This window comes from Euprymna scolopes, chromosome 32, assembly GCF_053919585.1.
Source record: "Euprymna scolopes isolate OS-2025 chromosome 32, ASM5391958v1, whole genome shotgun sequence".
Lineage (NCBI taxonomy): Eukaryota > Metazoa > Mollusca > Cephalopoda > Sepiida > Sepiolidae > Euprymna > Euprymna scolopes.
The window spans coordinates 91,090,123-91,113,133 of NC_136513.1; the positions used below are offsets into that span (position 1 = coordinate 91,090,123).

General features: G+C 33.4%; 1 protein-coding gene across 1 annotated transcript in view; it reads right to left on the reverse strand.

Moving 5' to 3' along the window:
* The window catches only part of LOC145256483 (exportin-5-like), a 127,232-nt gene that overhangs the window by 20,276 nt on the left and 83,945 nt on the right, over window positions 1-23,011 (reverse strand). Inside the window, exons 16-25 of the mRNA XM_080115428.1 lie at window positions 22,874-22,980; window positions 22,437-22,529; window positions 19,312-19,411; window positions 17,667-17,732; window positions 14,976-15,088; window positions 13,168-13,268; window positions 11,494-11,590; window positions 9,683-9,819; window positions 7,845-7,942; window positions 6,926-6,972 (exon numbers count right to left, since the gene is read on the reverse strand). Of these exons, the coding sequence (XP_079971554.1) occupies window positions 6,926-6,972; window positions 7,845-7,942; window positions 9,683-9,819; window positions 11,494-11,590; window positions 13,168-13,268; window positions 14,976-15,088; window positions 17,667-17,732; window positions 19,312-19,411; window positions 22,437-22,529; window positions 22,874-22,980 (959 nt within the window). The remainder of the gene's footprint in view (window positions 1-6,925; window positions 6,973-7,844; window positions 7,943-9,682; window positions 9,820-11,493; window positions 11,591-13,167; window positions 13,269-14,975; window positions 15,089-17,666; window positions 17,733-19,311; window positions 19,412-22,436; window positions 22,530-22,873; window positions 22,981-23,011) is intronic.

The following is a 23,011-nucleotide window of genomic DNA, read 5'->3' on the forward strand; positions in this document are numbered from 1 at the left end:
GTTTCTTGTGTGTGTTGATCTGATGTTGTATTTCCTAAGCATACTTTAAATGTTCTGTGGGATAGGAATTCTTGGATAAATTTTGCTAGGTTTCCTCTGATTCCTATATTATGAATATCTTTCAAGATTCCATATCTCCACGTGGTGTCATACGCCTTTTCGGTATCAAAAAAGATTGAGACCACGTGGTGGTTTCTTATTAGACCGTTACGAATATATGTTTCTAGCCGAATAAGTTGGTCATTAGTACCTTGATTTTGTCTAAATCCGCTTTGGTGTGTAGAAATAAGATTATATTTTTCTAAATGCCACATTAGTCTTGTATTGACCATCCTTTCTGTTGTTTTGCATATACAGCTTGTTAAGGCGATAGGACGATAATTGGTAGGGTTGGAGTGATCTTTTCCTGCTTTAGGAATTGGGATGATATTGGAGTCGAGCCAGTGTTTTGGAAAATTGTTAGTCCACCATATTTTGTTAATTATCTGTAAGAGAATGTTGAGAGATGTGTCTGGCATGTGTTTTAGAAATTGATAGTGGATGTCGTCTGGACCAGTAGCTGTATCTTTACTTTTATAAATTGCATTTTTTAGTTCTGTTATAGTGAAAGAGGTGTTATAGTATTCTTTGTTATTGGATGTGAAATTGAGTTTTTCTTTTTCTGCGTTGTTTTTGTATTTTTGGAATTTGGGGGAGTAGTGGTTGGATGATGAGTTTGGGCTGAATTCATTTGCGATTATGTTTGCTATTTCTTTTTTGTCTATAGTTTGTCTACCATTTGGTGTATTTATATTATTTATTGGTGTTCCAAGTTTTTTTCAGTTATTTTTTTTATTATTTCTCATGTTTTTTTTGATGGCGTGTTGTTGTTCAATTTGGAAATATAGTTTTGCCAGGTTTCTTTTTTGCTTTTTTTTATAATATAGCGTGCTTTTGCTCGTGCTTGTAGGTATTTTTGAAGGTTGGGTTTTGTAGGATGTTGTTTGAAGTGTTTTAGCATTTTTTTCCTGTTGGTTATTGCTTGCTTACATTCTATTGTGAACCATGGCGTTGATTTTGGGTGTGGTTTGGTGGAAGATTTTGGGATTGTCTTGGTTGCTATTTCGTTTACTGGTTTGTTAACTATTTCTTGATTAATTAGATTTGTGCAAAGTTTGCTAAATTCAGTCCAGTTAGCTTTATTAATTTGCCATTTTGGTTTTGATTCTTCTGTTGTAGGTTCTTGGGTTTTGAGAAAAATTGGGAAGTGATCGCTGCCACACTGGTCGTTATGTACCTCCCATTGGAAGTCCATAAATATTGTGGGGGAGCATAGTGTTAGGTCGATAGCTGATGTCGTTCCTGTGCCTGGGTGAAGGTATGTGTGTGTTTTGTTGTTGAATATAGTTACTTCAGGTGATTCCAGTAATGATTCAATGGTTTTCCCATTTTGATTAATATTCTCACTTCCCCACATTTTGTTATGGGCGTTGAAGTCCCCCATTAATATAAAAGGTATGGGGAGTTGTGTTATAAGATCTTCAATTTCGGTTTTGTTTAGTTTATGTTTAGGTGGAATGTATATTGAACAAATGGTTATTGGTCGGTGAAGTGTAACTTTAATTGCTATTGTTTGTAGGTTTGTTTGGAGTTGTAATTTTATATGTGGTATCTGTTTTTTTATTATAATTGAAGTGCCCCCTGTGGGTCGATTATCTGCTTGTGATCTGTTTGTTTGATTGTAGATGTGGTATCCTTTGAAGTTGATGGTGTCTGTTTCTTTTAGAAGAGTTTCCTGTAGACCAATTATGCTGGGGTCATATTGTGCTATTATATGTTTGATTTCTTCGTAGTTTGGTTTTATGCCTCTGCAGTTCCACTATGTTTTTATTCATTTCCATAAGTAAGTTCGTTTATTTATTAATTTTTTTCCTTTTTTTTTCTGTTTGGGTTTTTATATCTATTATTCTATTGGTTTGTTGTGTTTTGAGTGGTTTTTGTTTTGTGTTTACTTGAACTGCTTGGTTCCTCAGTCTCCATTTTCTCTTCCTGATCAGTTCTGTTTTTGGAGCTAGATTTTTTCCTGTGACTCTCGATTTCAATCAATTCGAATTTGTTTTCATTTTCGATTAATATTGTCTCTGTTTTTTGTTTACTTTGGTTTTTGGAAAGAGGATTTGTGTTTTCCCGTTCTGTTTCCATCTTTCCAGATATTGTGTTTTTATCTTCTGCTTTTGTCCTTGTACGTGATTTGGATCTTTCACGGTTTATTTGTGGTTTTTGTTGTTCGGGTTCTTTTTTGTTCTTTGGGACTTGTTTTAGATCATTTGACTGAGTTTTCAAAGATACTGATATTTGTTTCTTGTTTTCGTTTTGGTTAGTTTTTAAAGTTTCAATTAAATTTTTGAGTTCGGAGATTAGTTTAAGTAGGTCTTGGTTTTGGGTTTGTTTTGAAGTTTTTGTAATGTCTGCGTAAGTGTTTATTTTTTCTCGAGAGCTTGCTATTTTCCTTGCTTCAGGAAAGGGCACGTTTTGTTTGTATTTTATTTCGGCTATTTCTTTTTCTTTTGTGTAGATTTTGCATATTTTAGAGTATGCTGGGTGTTTTTCTTGGCAATTTGGGCATTTCGTTTCGTTTGGGCATTCACTTTCAGTATGGTTAGGTTCTTTTAAGCCACATTTTCCACATACTTTCTGTCCTTTGCATGCTTCTCTGCTATGTCCATATTTATGACACTTATAACATCTCAGAGGGGCTGGTATATATTGTTCTACTTTTTCTATTGTGTATCCGATTTTTATTTCTTTGGGAATTTTTGGTGTATTGAAAGTTAGTATGTAGGTTTTTGTAGGTATGGTTTGACCATTCCTTTTTATGTTTATTCGGACGTGATCGATTACTCCCTGTTTTCTTAGGGCATTTTCTATTTCTTCTGCTGTAGCCAAGCTTAATTCATAGCTTTTTATAACACCTTTTGATGTGTTTAGTCTTTCATGAGCATAACTTTTGCATTTATAGATATGGAATTTTTCCATCTCTAAGATGTTTTTTGCGTCTTTATAGTTGTCGACTGTGACAAGTAGATTGCCATTTTTCATTTTTTTTGCTGTTTTTGGGTTGCTGTTTTGAGACAGAATTTTTTCAATTAAGAATGGAGATAGATCGCTGATCTTTTTTCCTCCAAAGGTTTCGATTACTATGAATCTTGGATATTTTTCTTTATCAATTATTTCATAGTTATATTCTTGTTCACTGTCTGAGCTGGTTACGTCAGAGTGGGTTTGATTTCTGGGTTTTTTGTTTGGGTTTATTATATCCATAGAAGTTTGTTTAGATTTTCATCTCTCTTGCTCCCCACCCTCCTCGGAGCCCGAAATTGGGAGATGTTAGGGGGGAAACCCATTCGCCCTTTCATCCCAGGGATACAAAAGAGATATACTCAATTGATTGAGTTTGTTCCATCATTTCCTGTTTCCTCCTTTAGTTTCTTCTTTCCCAGTTTGATAGAAACGTTCGTTAGGGAGCAGTTGTGTGGTTTTTGTCTCATCAATTGATTGGCCTTTGCCATCGCCTTCTAACACTTAACTGGTTTGACTATGTTTGTAGTAATGAAATGTATTATCTTTGGATTAAGTTTTTTTTTTTTTTTAAATTTTATTTAGATGTTATAATTGACATTTTCAGTGTAAGTGTTAGGGCTTGACATGACTAGCCGATTGGTTGGATCGGGCCTCTCCAACCGCCCGTCTAGCCTAGTACAAGGCCAAAGTAGAGTGTTGCTACAGGTACCTTTATTTTCCCTAGGCATCGGTTGCTCAGCCACCAGGATCCTTTTCCTAGGCATCACGGGTTGGCACCCACGGCCAACAGGTAGCCCCGTTGAGGGACTTTTACCCTCTGCAGGGGGGCAGTCGGCGTATTCTAATGCCCTGCCGACAGGGTCAACCGGGAAGTAGAGAAGGAAAAAAGGAGGGGGGGAAGGGGAGGGGGCTGTTGTTTTTATTTTGTTTTTGTAGAACATAATTAAGTTTTACAAAAGAGAATAGAAAACAAAAACAGAAATCAATGTAGGTGCGTTTCGTCTCAGGAAGCCAATAGGCAGCCTGATCTGGTAGCACCAGTCGACTGATAGAAATGAGGAAATGAAAAATTCTTTTATCGTCATAATAGCAAAATTCCAAATATTGAATTTCAAGTAAAGCCAATGGTATCTACTTAATTGTCATGTCACAGAATTAAACATATCAAAAAATTATGAAAAACTATAAGGTAAAAAAATTTATTAATGAAAAGTTTTTGAAGACAATTAGCAAAAATTAAGTTTTATAAAACAAAAAAAAGAAATCGGAAAGTCTGAATCGTAACAAAAATGGAGGTAAATATTTTCTGAAAACTTAAAAAAGGGAGGTAAATATTTAGCAAAACCTAATTTTCTGCTAATTGTCTTTGAACACGATTTTCATTAATAATTAATTTTGTACCTTATCGTCTTTCATCATTTTTGGATATGTTCATTACTACGACATGACAAGCAGATATCGGTTTTACTTAAAATTCAATATTTTGATTTTCGCTATTATGACGAAAAACAGAAAATCATTTTAAAAAAAATGAAGATTTAAACAATATCTAGTTTAGGGTTTGACCATCCAGAATTTGGTTTCTTCATTAAAAGGTGAGCTTCCATGTTGAGATTGCGAGTTACTTGAAATTCTACATACATTATGACATCACGGTAAAAGTTGTGGCATTCACCCTGAGTTGGTTGGGCTGACTCTTATCAACAAGCTGCTTACCACGTCTTGAACACTGGCTGACCAGGCACGGTGATCCAAGGCTGTTTCCATTATGAGTGCAAGCCTTTTGCAGTCCCAGTGATGGACTCCATAAAGATGAGGATTTAGAATCAATTCAGCCTTTAAACCCATTTTTAATTGATCACCACACTGTTTCCTCTAGACTGTTGGTGGTGCTGGATTGATGACTTCGTGGACAAGGAGGTGACCGAATCAAGAAAGACATCTGGCAGGAGAGATTTTTATAGGGAGTGGATCTTGCAGCAATCAATCACAAACTTCACTGTTCGAGATAAAGTGCTACCAGCAGACATAGTAGGATGTGGCGTATGCAGTGACCGTTGAGTACATCCCATTTGTGTAGGTCACTTGCCTGCATAGATTAAGTCTCGCAACCATAAAAAAAGAATAGTATGGACAGGCGCCTGATAGATCCTGACTTTGGTGTTCAGCCTTATTTCTTTGCAAGACCAGAGCTGCAATCAAAGTCGAGAGAAGGCACTGTGAGCATTGCTGATGCATTATGACCTCTTCAACTTAGAAATTCCTTGGCAGTGAGTTTTTATGTTAACTGATTAATTGGTTTGGTCATTTTGTTTTAAAGCATGTCCACCCTTTTCAGGTTATTTAATGCTGGATACGGTCATTTTGATAAGTTTTTATGGCTACAAGTTCTTTATATTTTCAAATATTTATTCATGGTGTTTAGTTTGGTTGTTTTGTAGAGGGAAATTGTTTTTGTTTTGAGCTTTGCAGAATATAATAGAGTTTTACAAAGAAAAAAAAAACATCAATGTTTGGAGCATTTCAAGTCAGAAAGCCAATATCTTCAGACAGCCTGATCTGGTAGCATATGTGATTAAAGAGCTAATAATTTTAGTGTAGTTACTCTGTGGTCAAAACAGGACAATCATTTGATTATGTGTTTGCGTGTATATCATTCTTTTCTATCACTGCTTTCTTTTACCCCCCATCAGTGCCCCCTAAAAAATAATTTTTTCCAATTCTAATCTTAAAATTTTTTTCCATTTCTAATCTGAATGTTTTCAAAGTTGGTGTTGTCTTTTTATTTTCATCATGCCGGCTTTCTTCTGACAAGAAGCATTTAGCTTCAAAATGCCCTGGCCTAAAAAGGTTTTTCCTTTATTCCCTTTTCTGTAACCCTTATTGACTTGATAATGTAATAAATGCTTTATATTCTTAAGTTATTATTATTATTATATATATATATATATATATAAAATATATATGGCGATTAAGCTACACTGAATATTCGGCGTTTCATCCACTCTAGGACTCCTCAGGCGTATGAGCGAATTCTGGTTGTTTACCGTTTTTAACCCTAACCCACAACCACAGAATTCGCTCATAAGCCTGAGGAGTCCTAGAGTGGATGAAACGCCGAATATTCAGTGTAGCTTAATCGCCATATATATTTTATAAATTACTAACTAGCTCTACCTACGTATTGAGCACTTTTGAAGTAAATACTTAAAGTTTACGCATAAATCTATACTTTCGTATATTAATTTTATGTAAGTAAATTAAACAGTTATATATATATATATATATATATATATATATATATATCAGTTATTCCAAAATCAGAAAATATATTTAATTCACACTCATAAGTTCTTGTTTTTTTTATGAAGTATGTCTTACACAAGTTTTGTTGAATAATGGCAGACTACTAAACAACTCTTCAGAGACAAATCTACGTTCCCAAAGAAAACCGTTGTAAAGTTTTTTATGTAGAGAATGAAAAAGGATTTGGAGATGAAAAAATAAAATTAGATAAAAAGAAATGGAGATATGTAAAGTCTGCAAAAACAAGTTTAAAAAAAAACTTATTGTAGTGTTTATCCCCCCCCCCCCAATAATAACACTCTTACAACACCATATATCTCTACAGAATTTCTTTGAACAGAGATTTCTATATAGAATTTTCCATCTATGGGATTGCTTTCATAACCATCTTCAAAACCAATGTCAAATTTGTTTCATTCCATTCATCATTTTCAATCTTCTCATATTATTCTTCATCATTAAATCTGATCAGTTACTGTTGAGTGGCTCTTAACCTTAAACACTGGTGATTCATTCAAGACCCCCCCCCCCAAGATTTTTGGTAATTCAATTAACTTACTTGTCTTGGCAACGTTCATTTATCTGCTCCCACCTTTTATTCAACCTCTGGAACACAAAAAAAAAAAATTAGACAAAAAGTTTTATACAATTATTAACATTAATTGTGCCAAAGATAAAGAATTCTTATTTCAAATATAATTAATACATATATACACAAGAATAAAGATATAATTAATACATATATACATAAGAATAAAGATATAATTAATACATATATACATAAGAATAAAGATATAATCAATAAATCTATACACAAGAATAAAGATATTAATCCACAAACAATCTGATATGTCACTACTTTATCCAATTTTTTTTTCATTTTATCAGGTTGACAAGGAAGTTCTTTGGTTGGAAATTGTTGTATACATTACGTCTAATTCAGAAGCCAATTCTCAAACAATTGTGCATGGATTGGCTTTAACTAAGGCTCTCGATAGATCGTTGTCAACATCCGATGGCCGACCACTATGCTCATCGTCTTCACGACTCATTGTCACCACAAAATTTCATGCTTCGGTCTACAGGTGTATTTTGTCGAACTTGGGAATGTTAGAGAACTTGGAAAAATCAATTGTAAAAAAACGTTGAAGTTTTAATTGTGTGGATAATCGAAAAACGTACAATTGCGAATTACTTAAGATATCTATCCAATCATTGCTGATGGAACGAGAGCATGTTACCCCGTGGAGTAAATAAAGGATTCTGTTTGATATTCCGTTCAAATTCTCCGAGTTTGACAAGATACACCTAAAGAAGGTCGGAGGTTACATTGACTGAAATGTTGTGAAACTGACACTCAAGATGAGAGCAATAATCCGAAAAATCCAAAAGATATGAATAAATTGGCAAATTTCAAACAATTATTTTTCTCACTGGAAATTCCATGAAAAACAAAACAAAAAGAAACAAAGTCTCACCTGATACATATATGGACAGAGCTTGGAAAGCAACGGTAGGACAGCGGTCTCAAGGTATTCCCGAGGACAATGCTGGACATAGGGCTTCATAAATACACCTGAGAAAAAGCACAGTTAAGGGACAAAACAAATGGACACAAGGCTGACCAATTTTTTCAGATTATGGGAAAAAAAAAAAAAAAAAAAAAATTAAAGGAATCTTGCTTAATTAGTACTGAATGATCAAATCAAATTTAATGTAAATCTGAAATATTTTGATTTTCAAATGAAAAGTTGTACCAACATTATGCCCCCTAAAAGTCTTAAAATTGAAAAAAAAATTTTTTTAAATTGGGGAATATTCATTAACTGATGTTTAATATCCGTTGTTCAAATTTCACAAAAAGTGAAGGTGTCTGAATTTTCCGCTCCTTTCTATAAAGGGAAATTAAACTAAATACAACCCACATTATGATCCCTTATGCTTAGCAGCCGTGTTCTAAAATTCAGAATGATTGGTTAAACAATTTAGTAGGGAATCCTGTACATGCAAATGTACAAACATATAAACATACTGTCTGTCTACTACCATTTTTTTTTTTTTTTTTTTCACCTCTGCCTACTGTTGTTTTGATTCCTCTCGGCTTGATACTACAACTTTTTTTTTTACACCCCCTACACACACCCGGGCAATGCTGGGCACTCCTGCTAGTATATATATATATGAATAAAAGGCCCTCCCTCCACACATACACACACACACACTAAAAAATGTTTTTTTTTTTTATTTTATTAACTGTTTAAAAATTTGTGAAGAGGAGAAAAAGAGAAAAGGAGAAAAGGAGAAAAAGAGAAAAGGAGAAAAGGAGAAAAAGAGAAAAAGAGAAAAGGAGAAAAAGGAGAAAAAGGAGAAAAGGAGAAAAAGAGAAAAGGAGAAAAAGAGAAAAGGAGAAAAAGAGAAAAGGAGAAAAAGAGAAAAGGAGAAAAAGAGAGAAGGAGAAAAAGAGAGAAGGAGAAAAAGAGAGGAGGAGAAAAAGAGAGAAGGAGAAAAAGAGAGAAAGAGAAAAAGAGAGAAAGAGAAAAAGAGAGAAAGAGAAAAAGAGAGAAAGAGAAAAGGAGAAAAGGAGAAAAAGAGAAAAGGAGAAAAAGAGAAAAGGAGAAAAAGAGAAAAGGAGAAAAAGAGAAAAAGAGAAAAGGAGAAAAGGAGAAAAAGAGAAAAGGAGAAAAAGAGAAAAAGAGAAAAGGAGAAAAAGAGAAAAGGAGAAAAGGAGAGAAAGAGAAAAGGAGAGAAAGAGAGAAAAGGAGAAAAAGAGAAAAGGAGAAAAAGAGAAAAGAGAAAAGGAGAAAAGAGAAAAGGAGAAAAAGAGAAAAGGAGAAAAAGAGAAAAGAGAAAAGGAGAAAAAGAGAAAAGAGAAAAAGAGAAAAAGAGAAAAAGAGAAAGAGAAAAAGAGAAAAAGAGAAAAAGAGAAAGAGAAAAAGAGAAAAAGAGAAAGAGAAAGAGAAAGAGAAAGAGAAAAAAAGAAGAGAAAAAGAGAAAAGAAAAAGAGAAAAGAAAAAGAGAAAAGAAAAAGAGAAAAGAAAAAGAGAAAAGGAGAAAAGGAGAAAAGGAGAAAAAGAGAAAAAGAGAAAGAGAAAGAGAAAGAGAAAAAGAGAAAGAGAAAGAGAAAAAGAGAAAAAGAGAAAAAGAGAAAGAGAAAGAGAAAAAAAGAGAAAGAGAAAAAAAGAGAAAGAGAAAAAGAGAAAAAGAGAAAGAGAAAGAAAAAAAGAGAAAAGAAAAAGAGAAAAGAAAAAGAGAAAAGAGAAAGAGAAAAGAGAAAAGAAAAAGAGAAAAAGTTTTGTCACTCTTATGAAAAGGATACGAATCACCGGCCTCATTCTGTAGTCTGGTAGACTGTTCAAATTGGTCAGGACGTACGTCATTAACATGCTTGACAATTGAGAGTGAGCATAAAATTCATAGCCTAGACACAAACCGGCATTGCCCAGGATGTGGTAACTGCAGTCATGTAAGGAAAAAAAGTAAAGGAAGAAAGAAATTACAAAGAAATTTATCACATCAAATGATAGAAAAAAATGAACATTAATATTGGATGATATTCTAGAGATGCTGGAGTATTTCTCAATCATATTCTATTCATAATCACAAAAGTTTGGTCACTATACAAAAGACGGTGAATTAAGCAGTTAAAATGTTGTGAATGTGACAACTTGGTACTTGTACAGCTTAATCAAGACATTAAAAAATGAAAATATGGGAAAAAAAAGTTATATTGTATGTATCCATTATGGAATGAAGTTCTCTGAAAAAAAAAAAATTTTCCACTTAATTTGATCAATTTTTTTTTTGTTTTTTTTTTTGTTTTTTACAGCAAAAAAACAATTTGTTATGATACTGACCAAAAAGTAGCCATTTTTCAATTTTTAAGAAGAAAAGCCATGATTTAACATAGGGAGGGGGTGACGCTTTAGACGGAGTTATCTCCCCGTGGTGTGTTCTAAAAATCCAAACATGTACCTTGAGCGTGCTGTCATAAAAGTGTTTTTCCGCCGTAAAAAAAAAAATTAAAAAAAAAAAAAACTTGATCAAATTAAGTGAAATTTTTGGGGGGGAACTTCCATTCAAAACGAATACGTACAATATAATTCTTTTTTGATATTTTCATTTTTTAATGTCTTGATTAAAATGTACAAGTACTGACAACTTTACAAAGAATAGCCTAGATCAGGGATAGCTGACCTACAGCACGTCCCCACAGTGGTGCATTGTATGATTACAACTGGTACACTGAAAATAGAAACATACGTGCTAATTAGGTTTCTGAATTTTTTTTTTAGATAATAAATTTGTGTTATTCGAACCAGTGTTCTCATTTTGGATGTTGTTATTACATTCCAGAGAAACAAAAGGTAAGGGGAAGAGTGGGGCGGGGGGTGGGGTAGTTCTTTGTTATAAAGAGCAAAATTTGAAATATTGCGACAAAAGTAAGTAAGTATATATCATTGGTTTTACTTGAAATTCAATATTTCGATTTTCAAATTTTACTCTTATAACAAAGAAGCGTAAAAAAAATAAAAAAATAAAATAAAAAATAAAATAGAAAATAGAATAGAAAAAAAAAATAAAATAGGAAAAAAAAATAAAATAGGAAAAAAAAATAAAATAGAAAAAAAAATAAAATAGAAAAAAAAAATAAAATAGAAAAAAAATAAAATAGAAAAAAAATAAAATAGGAAAAAAAATAAAATAGGAAAAAAATAAAATAGGAAAAAAAATAAAATAGAAAAAAAAATAAAAATAGAAAAAAAAATAAAATAAAAAAATAAAATAAAAAATAAAATAAAAAATAAAATAAAAAAATAAAATAAAAAAATAAAATAAAAAAATAAAAAATAAAATAAAATAGAAAATAAAATAAAATAGAAAATAAAATAAAATAGAAAATAAAATAAAATAGAAAATAAAATAAAATAGAAAATAAAATAAAATAGAAAATAAAATAAAATAGAAAATAAAATAAAATAGAAAATAAAATAAAATAGAAAATAAAATAAAATAGAAAATAAAATAAAATAGAAAATAAAATAAAATAGAAAATAAAATAAAATAGAAAATAAAATAAAAAATAAAATAAAATAAAATAGAAAATAAAAATAAAAATTTAAAACAAACCCATTGTCATGGATATTGCTGATAAAGTTCTGCATACGTTCCACAGGTTGTTTAGATGTGGTTGAATCTGTGTTATCAATGTATGGAGGTTGGATACCTGTAAAATACCATTTGAAAAATTTCCAAAATTATTCATGTAAAAAAACCATCAACACACGTGAGAAACTTTGGTTTAAAATCCACCTGATACAGGCTCGAACTATAAAGTTGTCGCCCCTAAAGAAAAATACATTATTTTAATATTCATTACACTAGCATTATTTTAAAACTTATTGAAAAAAATCAATTCAGGTAACCTGATTATGTAGTAGAGCTGATATCTATTCAAATGTAGCCGCCTTCAGTCTCAATCACCACCCCGATATGGGTCTGGAATTGGGAGCATGCCTTTTCCACAAGCACCGGCATGGGCTTAGCGAATACTTGGCAGTTGGCAGCGATCAGACTGGCTTTGGTGTTATGGGAGGTTATATTGGTGATGTTTTCGATGTATGATGAAATGAAATAGTCCAGCAGGTTCAGGTCGGGGGGGGAGGAGGGGGCCCAGTGAGTGTGTTTGCTTAACGACATTTCAACCTCTAGGGGGTCACTTAATGCCAAGAAAAGATTTGACATAGGGAGTTTTAAATTTATTAAAAAGTTCATTTTCAGAAGCAAGAAGCTTTAAATTTTCCGAAAAGTTTGTTTTCAAATTTGAAGAGTTTGTTTTTTCTAAAATAGAATGTTATTAGATTAGTTTATAAGAGTTTAAATAAATTTGTTTCTTCTAGATACTTTAAAATCTGCTGAGGCTCCACTTCTGGAATACTTTTCCAATACTTTCTGTTCTGAAATATCTCTTCTGGACGTGTTTATATCTTCTACACTCCGTCAATAGATGTTTTTATGGTTATTTGTTGGTTGCAGAGTGTGTGGTATGGAGATTCCTCCGTTTCGATTAAGTAAGAAGGAGTTAGTTTTGTGTGTCCAATTCTTATTCAGGGAAGGGTACAAAGTCGTAACACTTCTGAAGCCAAGCCTGGTTCTCTTTGCTGCCACACCCAGGGTCTGTCAGTGGCCACCTGATTGCACCAGGAGATCACCACTCTCTTCAGCACATCCAGGTACAATTTGGTGTCGACTTTCAAAAATGTGAAGTGACATGATGTTTCCTTCACTTGAAACCACACCAACGACCATAACCGTAACTGTAAACTTTGTTTTCATCACTCTGAGCACGTCCCTGTTATTTGTGGCAATCCAGTGATGCATCTTGAGGGTGCTGGCAATGATCCTGTTGTCATAACTTGGATCGGTAGGAAGCATGAGTTGTATACAGTGGTACATCGATCTCGCTCATTGAACATTGTGTCACTTTCAAACATAATAGAAGGCTCCTATCGCTCTTGGGATTTGTACACAACTGGTCAACTAGTAGATGATTTGTAACAAAAATGGAATCGTTTTTTTCTAGGGTGACAATTTTGTTGATCCACCTTGTATGTTGGCATCTGTTGGATAGCTTTTAGAAATAAACTTTTAAAGTAACCTTTCTCTGGTCAGGTCTTCACCTCTCTCTCAAGAGGGGAGGAGAGAGACAGGGAAGAGAGACAGGAGGGAGGGAGAATTTCTTATGCGAGAAGTAAGCTGTAATTTTTGTACTAAAAAAAAGAAAAAAAAAAAAAAAAGTCTTACCTAAAACTGCCAACTTGTCAACTTCCTGCAAGTCGTAAGCATTAAAGAAATCCTGATGTCGTAACTTCAAGTTTTCTGGCAGCCACAGAGCACTGAGTGTTCTATAATAAAAAAAAAAATTGTAAAAGAATAGAGAAAATAATCTTAAAGTGAAACAAGGGATCACCCAAATTGTTTTCTATTTTCAATAGAACAGGATAGAGATTTTGTTTATATTTTTATAGTAATTGCTCCAGACAAGGCATGAAAGCACTTCATATAAAAAGCTGCTAAAGAAAATACTTCAAGGTCAAAAACTAACCATTTGATGCATAGATTCCACCCGGTCTTTAGCAAATTGATGTACTCTAAATTATAGAGATAAATTGTGAATTAAATATACACACACATGTAAAGTGGTGATAAACAGTTAAATAAAGCATTTCTTCATTATCCTGATGATTTTGAATCGATCGTATAAAATTAACAAGAATATACTAATAAAGGAAATCCTAAACTATATTAGTAATGTATAAAATGTATTTTATAAGAAAAAAAATTTTTATATATATATATATATATATATAACTATTTTATAACTTAGAGAAGAGGAAGTGGAGGGAAAGAGAAGAGGAAGTGGAGGGAAAGAGAAGAGGAAGTGGAGGGAAAGAGAAGAGGAAGTGGAGGGAAGAGGGGGGGAAGAGAAGAGAGGGGGGGAAGAGAAGAGGGGGGGGAAGAGAAGAGGAGGGGGAAGAGAAGAGGAGGGGGAAGAGAGAAGATGAGGAGAGGGGGAAGAGAGAAGATGAGGAGAGGGGGAGAGAGAAGATGAGGAGAGGGGGAGAGAGAAGATGAGGAGAGGGGGAGAGAGAAGATGAGGAGAGGGGGAGAGAGAAGATGAGGAGAGGGGGAGAGAGAAGATGAGGAGAGGGGGAGAGAGAAGATGAGGAGAGGGGGAGAGAGAAGATGAGGAGGGGGGGAGAGAAGATGAGGAGGGGGGGAGAGAAGATGAGGAGGGGGGGAGAGAGAAGATGAGGAGGGGGGGAGAGAGAAGATGAGGAGGGGGGGAGAGAGAAGATGAGGAGGGGGGGAGAGAGAAGATGAGGAGGGGGGGAGAGAGAAGATGAGGAGGGGGGGGGAGAGAGAAGATGAGGAGGGGGGGGAGAGAAGATGAGGAGGGGGGGGAGAAGATGAGGAGGGGGGGAGAAGATGAGGAGGGGGGAGAGAGAAGATGAGGAGGGGGGAGAGAGAAGATGAGGAGGGGGGGAGAGAAGATGAGGAGGGGGGAGAGAGAAGATGAGGAGGGGGGAGAGAGAAGATGAGGAGGGGGGGAGAGAAGATGAGGAGGGGGGGAGAGAAGATGAGGAGAGGGGAGAGAAGACGAGGAGGGGGGGGGAGAAGACGAGGGGGAGAGAAGACGAGGGGGGGAGAAGACGAGGGGGGGAGAAGACGAGGGGGGGAGAAGACGAGGGGGGGAGAGAAGATGGGGGGGGGGAGAGAAGATGAGGGGGGGGGGAGAGAAGATGAGGGGGGGGAGAGAAAATGAGGGGGGGGGGAGAGAAGATGAGGAGGGGGGGAGAGAAGACGAGGGGGGAAATGAGAAGATGAGGAGGGAAATGAGAAGATGAGGAGGGAAATGAGAAGATGAGGAGGGAAATGAGAAGATAAGGAGGGAAATGAGAAGATAAGGAGGGAAATGAGAAGATAAGGAGGGAAGAGAAGATGAGGATGAGGAGGAAGTGGAAGAGAATAGCGAGGGAAAGGTAAAGAAATAAGGAATGAAGGAAAGTGCATGACAAAAAAGCTTGCTTATCATTATCTTAATACGTTACCTCATCAGCGCAAAAAGATTGTTGAGCAAAATACTAATGTGCGGCGTGGCAGGATTGCGGAGTCGTTCAGAATAATCGTGACCAACGCTGAGAAAACCACCAAATTTGGCCGTCTGCGGAAATAGAAAAAAAAAAAATTTTGTTGCAAAACTGAAATTTGTTTGTCACAATTTATCCTTTTCTTGTTCTCATGTTGGTCTAATTGCTAGAACCTTCAGTCACATACACTCAACAACACTTTAAACTGCACTAAACTTTTTTAAATTAACTACACACTTCCCTTCTTAGCAAAGAGTTTAGTTAATATCTTCAAATCCATCTAAGCAACAATTAGTTATCAAAACTCATTTTAGTTCAGTGAACTTCTCTTCTAACTTGCAATCTTTACTTTTTTCAGTCATTTTGATAAACTTTAGATGTAAACAAAACTTAATACTCTTCATAAATGTACATTTTTTTTTCTTTTGTCGTTCATAATTTTCTTTTTCAGGTGATTTCAAGTTCGGTTGTCACGACTTTCAGTGATGAGTGATTTATCACATGAAATAATTTGATGTGCTTAATACTATCATGTATCTCTACGCATATAAAATAGTTCTATCCCAAAGAAAGGAGGCGTCTGATAAATATAGAGTTTTAAGTTGTCTTTCAAAAGTGAAATCAATGTTGAATGGAATAAAGGTTTCCCCTTATTAAATTGTGTTTTTGATCCTTTTTTTTTTTTTTTTTTTTTTTTTTTTTACAGTGTCCAAATTGCATTTTTTTTTTTATTTATAAATTTACTAGTAAAAAAAAAAATCTAGCTTGATCTCTAATGTGCTTTTGTGGATACTGATGCCCTTCTCATCCATAGTGTTAGGAAATGATGCATAAAAAAAGGAGGAAAATGTGTCGGAAGCTGAGCATGCAGAATCTCCCCCCCCCCACCTCCACAAGTGAAAATTTTATTTTCACCATGATTAATGTTTGTGCAAAATTTCAAAAAGATTCAACGGGTGATTATTAAGAAAATGTAAACAAATGAACAATTTGGAGGCAATTTTGTCTCTATAATGGCAACTAGGGGAGTAACCAAAGTCATCTTGGAAAATCTGTTCTGGCAAAAATTTATTTTCACCATCACTAATGTTTGAGCAAAATTTACAAAAAATCTAAAGCATGGTTATTGAAAAAAGTGTGAACAAATGAATGGGAGCTAATTACTAGGTCCAATCCCTCCTTTGTCAGAGGACCAAAAAACATGGGGGGGGGGGGGGTAAAGTGTTCGAAAAGGTTGTTGGTTATCCTCAACTACCTTCTTGAACATGACACCCACCGGAGGGTGCCTCACGATCAATAGTCAGTTTCTGAATAATCAGTCACTCCTAGCTGATGGGACGGAAGCAATCAGTTTCTATTTATCAGGTGTGACGGTGGTAACTAAAACAAAAACAAAAATATTGGTTTCCAATTTTGAGTCAATAAATTTAGGAGTCAGAGATAGTTTCCAGTTTGTAATAGGTTGTGACTCTGGGCATACAAAATGAACTGATCAACCAGTGATGGCCTCGATAGACAACTAAGATGCGGACGTTAGCATTTGGTATAGCATTTCTGCGATAGTATCTCTGTCTCTCTCACTCTCCGAGTTCAAATCTGAGATCTACAGTATTTGTCAGAGTTTGTATTTTCTCTTGTAGGTGCATTGTTTTATTTTTATAGTTGTAAGCAAGTGCTCGTACCTTAGGCAATCACCAACTTTAGAATAAATAACATTACTAGAGCATAAAGAAAAGACGAAAAAAAAAAAAAAACACCACAGAAAACAGCATTAGGGTTTGTGACTGTTAACAAGAGGGACACCTATAGCGTCACACTATGAATTATGTTAAGATTCAACGTATTAATGGTTGAAATAAGCAAGCTGCATTTTGCCCAATATTTACGTTTGATTTGTTTTTTTTCCATTATGATTTATTTTCATTTACTCTAAAACATATGTAAGGATTTTTTTTCACTTGTTCAAAACCTGCATTTAATTTTATTTAGGAAATCGCTCCAGACAAGACATGAAGCCACTTGATGTATAAGGGAGCTAATAAAAATTTTTTTAAAAAATTCAAGGTCAAATATTTGCCAATGATAAGCGTTAGATGGAATAGATTCTGATCTAGAGAACAGCTATTTTTTCCTCTTTGTCAGACAGATTGCTCATGGAATATGAGGACTAAAGAACAAAATAAGGAAAGCAAGACTTATAAGGATGTCAAAGTAATTCATTGTGAAAATTGACTTCAAAAACAAAAAGAAGCACACAAGATTGCAATTTTTTAAAACATTTCCAACAAACTTTGATCATAATTAAGCGACCAAAATAAATTTGATAGTGCTGTCATTTTTTTTTTTGCACAGAGACAAGTGGTACTGTAATGTTTTTTTGGTTTTTTTTTAATTTCGGTTGGAGATAACCAATTTAATTTGTAGATTTAATAGAAGTCTAATCACTTAACCAAATCAACCAGTTAGAAATCAGCTACTTGCACATGGGGATGATCTAGTTATGAGGTCACAACCTAAATAATTTCTGGTAAACATTTAAAGAAACCCAATAAGGGATAGATAAAGAAGGGAGCGTTGAGAGAGATATTTATAAATACAAAGAATTTTTCTATCGCTTCTAAAACTGATAAAACATTTGCTAATCATTCTTACCTGGATGTCGTCAGGCCATTTGCTTCGTTTCATGACAGCAAGAATTGTTGTGATGCAATAAGAAATCTGTAAAGAAAAAATATATAAGAAAAAAAAATTATATGCACAAGTAAAAAAAATTTTTTTTTAATTATATACACAAGCAAAAAAAAAAAAAAATTGATATACACAAGTAAAAAAAAAATTGATATACTCAAATAAAAAAAAAATTGATATACTCAAGTAAAAAAAATAATTGATATACTCAAGTAAAAAAAATAATTGATATACTCAAGCAAAAAAAATAATTGATATACTCAAGCAAAAAAAAATAATTGATATACTCAAGCAAAAAAAAATAATTGATATACTCAAGCAAAAAAAAATAATTGATATACTCAAGCAAAAAAAAAATAATTGATATACTCAAGCAAAAAAAAATAATTGATATACTCAAGTAAAAAAAAATAATTGATATACTCAAGTAAAAAAAAAGATTGATATACTCAAGTAAAAAAAAAAAATGATATACTCAAGTAAAAAAAAAAATTCATATACTCTAGTAAAAAAAAAAATTCATATACTCAAGAAAAAAAAAAATGATATACTCAAGTAAAAAAAAAAAAAAAAAAAATTATACACACAATTAAAAAAAAATTATATAACATGTCACCTGTTGAACTCAGGTTAGATAGTTTAAAAGAGTTTGCAAAGCCAGTTTTTATACGAGACAACTGCATTCAATCTTTACAATTGAATAATTTTCTTTTTTCTACCATAATTATTCCTTTTGCCATAATTTTTTTATTATCATTTTTCGATCATAAAAATGACTATATTCTACACCTTAAATAATACTACTACTTGCAACGCCTTTTATTTACAATGAACAATCCCAATTTTTTTTTTTTTTACACTTTTCTTTCTTTATTTTTCATTTTTACTTCTGAAACCACTGTCAAAAATTTTCCCCACTCTTTATCTGTGCCAAAATCAAAACGTAGATTCCATGAACAAAGCTTCTTTCTTAGAAGTGCACGCCTGTAGAACTCTGTTCCGGTTGCCTGTTTCCCACCTGACTAAACCTGGATGTCTTCAAGTCCAATGTAAACAAATTCCTAATGAACCGCCCCCTTAAGTAAGACACTTTATCAAATCTCCAACACTAACGTACTGTACACACAATAACCCTTATCCCCGAGTGGCTTCCAGGCCTTGATAAGTGGTGACTACCCTTTAAAAAAAAAAAAATAAATAAATAAAAAAAAATATTAAAAAATGAAGGCCCAAAAGCCACTTAAGGATAAAATAGCAATGTAGTAATCATTAATGGTGTAAACTGGGTAGAATTTGATTATTTATGGGGACGACTCAACGAGAACTTGTTCACATTGGATTTGTATTCAAGCAGGAAGCAGGACAGCGTTGCACAGGTGGACACTTCTGTGAAAGAAGCTTTTATTACTTTCAATGTTCATATTTCTCCCTCTGCATATATAGGGTCAGGATGAAGTTTGGCCATTTTGGTGTACCTAAACCTCATTTTCACAACGGCGGTTACATCAACTTAAACATTCGTTTTCATTTACTTTTAATGTATATTTACATTGTCTTTACGAACCATATGAGAAAAATTCTATACCAAAGTGAAGAGAAGATAAATTACCTGTGACCGATTGATCCCACATAAATCATCAGAACTTGGCTCTACTGGGGCTTGGTCCAAACCAACAAATGACATGAATTTCTCTGGAGACTGGAAAGCTCTGCAAAATCAACACAAAATAATTACATTTGGCAGCAAGTCATTTTTCAAGCATGTCTGATTGAACATGATAGAGATATTCTTTTTTCCGATTTTTCTAGATATCTTTTCCATTCGCCAAGCATTTTTTTTTATTTCAGCCTGCATGTTGCATAAAATCTATTTAGTTGTTTTCTTTTATTTTTGGTTATAAAGGTGGGTGTAGGATAATTAGGAGCGAATTATTTTTAATTTTAATTTTGCCTTTCTTATTTTATATTTTATTAATTTAGTTTCTTGTTAGTTATTAAATACTGTTAGTATATTTGTTCCGGTGTTAAATGAGACCCGGTTAAAACCCACCCACACTTTTATAACCAATAATAAAAAAAACTATAAATACACTAAACCTCAAAGGAAAAGAAAAAGAAACCGACAACAATCGCTCCTGATAACAATCAAATGCACGAATAGAAAGCGCTAGATTAGAATATGGCTGAACAACAACTTTTGGGCGCCATTTTATACAACATGCCAGACAAAATAAAAAAGATAGCTCGGCGAATGGAAAAGATATTCAGAAAAATTGGAAAAAAGAATAACTATTGTGTTCAATCAGATGTGGTTGAATATATATATATATATATATATATATATATATATATATATATATATATATATATTAGTTTAAGTATTTTGCCATGTTTGGTTTTTACTGAACTTTAAAACCATTCTCCCAACTTGTTCCTTCCAACCATCTCAGTTAGTTGCAGTTTATTTTAAAATGTTTCAATAAGTTATTATAATGCCAATAACATAGTACAACAATAAATGAAAATTTGCTTGTGAGAACCAAAATTCCATATGTCAGCTTAAATGATACTTAGGTCCAACTTTTACACAAAGCTTATTTTATGTTGGATCGTTTTATTTGTTCTGAAAGCCAGTTAATTAGGACCAACTATACTTCTAGCACCTCAATTATTCCAGTAGCTGAAAAAAAAGTTTAATATAATATTCTATTTAATGTCACTCAAATGTTTTTTCAAAATAAGGATATATTTTTATTTTAAAATTGTGAAAATCAAAATTTCTGTCAGCTGAAATGCTATTTCAGTCCAACTCTTGCAAAGATATTTGTTAGATTGCACCCCAATTATTCCAAGACTTGAAAAGAACATGTTTAATGCAATACCATATTTACTGCTACTCAAACGTAAGCTTTCAAAATAAAGACATATCTTAAAATTGACAAAAAACCTAGCCAGAGATAGGCTCGTTTAAAAATTTCTAAAAGCTGTCTGCCAGCATGTAAAAACAGACACCAAATTGAATATTATGAGGAAAGAACAGATTAGAGTTCTAGGATTAGTTGAGGTAGCAGGATCAGTTGTTAGGGGAAAGCCAAGGAAAACATAGGAGGAAATGACAAGAATGGAGTTGTAAGAAATAGGTATAAACTAGACTTTTTTAGTCCGTTAAAAGTAGACAAAAGTTATAGCTGTTGAATGAATGCCTTATGCCAAATTGATGGTTGAATATGATTAACTTTTACTTTTGCATTAAAGACCAATGCTTATCATTAATTGTGAATTGAATGGATACCATAATACTTAGTTCGCTGTATCTTATAACAAAGTTTCATACAAAATTTCAGCCAGATCGGCCCAGTATTTCCTAGACAAGGGGAACAGATTTATTAAGAGAAATATATAAACATCTGGCCAGAAATAGGTTAGTTTGAAAGTCAGTTTCCAAAAGCTGTCCAACACAATTTGATTGTCTTCAAGTCCAATGTAAACAAATTCTTGATGAACCGTCTCCCTAAGTAATCCAATTTAAAAAATTTCCACTATTTATGATTACTACGCTATAATCCCATTGACTAATGCATACCTATTAACCCTTATTCTCGAGTGGTCCCCAGGACTTGATAAGTGGTGACTCCTTTGTAAAAAAAAAAAAAAAAAAATGCCAGCACGTAAAATAGACAGTAAATCCGAATATGATGAGGAAATGTAGGCTAATTATGATGGTATCGTGCTGCTAAGGTGATTAGAGTGCTTTTGTCCATTAATGGTTTATCATTCAAAAAAGAAATACTGTATACTATGCCAAACAGAATTTTTTTTTTTTATGGAAATCGCTTGAGACAAGGCATGAAGCCACTTGATGCAAGGTTGGTTGTTTGTTTTTGTTTTACGGCATATCAACCTTTTTCAGGTTATTTTGAGGAACGATTTTTAATGAAGTATATATTTTTTTTTTTAAGTCAGATTCTATTGAACCCATAGTTGGGACCCTAACAGGTACTACCACTCCAGGTCAGAGTGGACCTGGGAGCAATGGCAATTAAAGGGTGGTTCCACACTCCCCAAGGCCTGCAAGGTGGGGCCTCACCATCGGATACAGTTTTAGGTCATATCCAGGACCTACTTGATGCAAGGAACTAACAAGAATGAATGATGATTATAGCAAAGACATATGTCTTGAAAAGACCAAAGTTGTAGGTAGAAGGTAAGCAGGAAGAGAGTTCCACAATTGCGCAGTGCTTGGAAAGAAGCAGGAATCTGTATTACAATGACTTCTAGACCAGGGTTTCATAAAGTGGGCTTCATAAGCCCTTTCTTAAAGAGGACCAAATGCTTTATATTGAAAAATTACATGATTGCAGACATTTAATTATTGATCTTTTTTACTGGAAAAAGATATGATACATGACTACAGGTGTAAAGAGTTTCAGGATGATTCATGAAAAAAAAAAAAAAAAAAAAAATGCAACAATTTTCGATTAATTAAAAATAAAAAATGGTTGTAAACATGAAAATATAGTAAAATCACGATCAGGAGTTAAAATTTGAAATAATGTTTTTCATATTTATTTCAGAAATTATCTCCGTGAAAAACCTTTGCCCTGCTCGGGGGCTCCATGGTGTCCTGAAGGTTGGGAAACCCTGCTTTAGATCAAACGAGTCAAATAAGCTGGAACAAAGGAAGCAGGGAATAGATCAGATAATTCTGAAGAACACATTTATGTTTGTACATACATTTCGAAGCTGGGTGAGAGCCAAATTTCTTTCACAGGATTCAAAACTTCTTCAATAAATGATGACTGTTTTTCAAAGTTTTGTGACTGGTTGCTAAAAAAGAAAAAAAAAAGAAAAAAAAAAGAAAAAATATCACATAAGTATATTAACGACAATATAATTAGAAATAATGCATTCTCTCTTTCTAGGTGGAAATCTTGAACAAGTACAAAAGCTTTTGTAATTATATTAATTTGAAGAAAAAAAAAAAAATCAGTTGCTGTTTGCATGCTGCTTTAATATGAATTATCTCCCTTTGATTCAACACAATTTTTAAAAAATTTTACTAACGAGTTACACTCATGAAACCCAAAAGCCACTCAGAGGAGACAAATGAATTGTCAGCTGAAAAGCAGAAATATGATTAATATTTTTACCATTTTTTAATGTCATCTTACCTGATGAGGATGAGAGCTTCTGTGAGAATACATTTTTCCATTTGGGATAATTGCACCGGATCCCTGGCAATGTTTTGGATATTTTGGTGTAACTGAGGAAATACAGGCTAGAAAAGACAGTAAAAATATTTTTTAGGT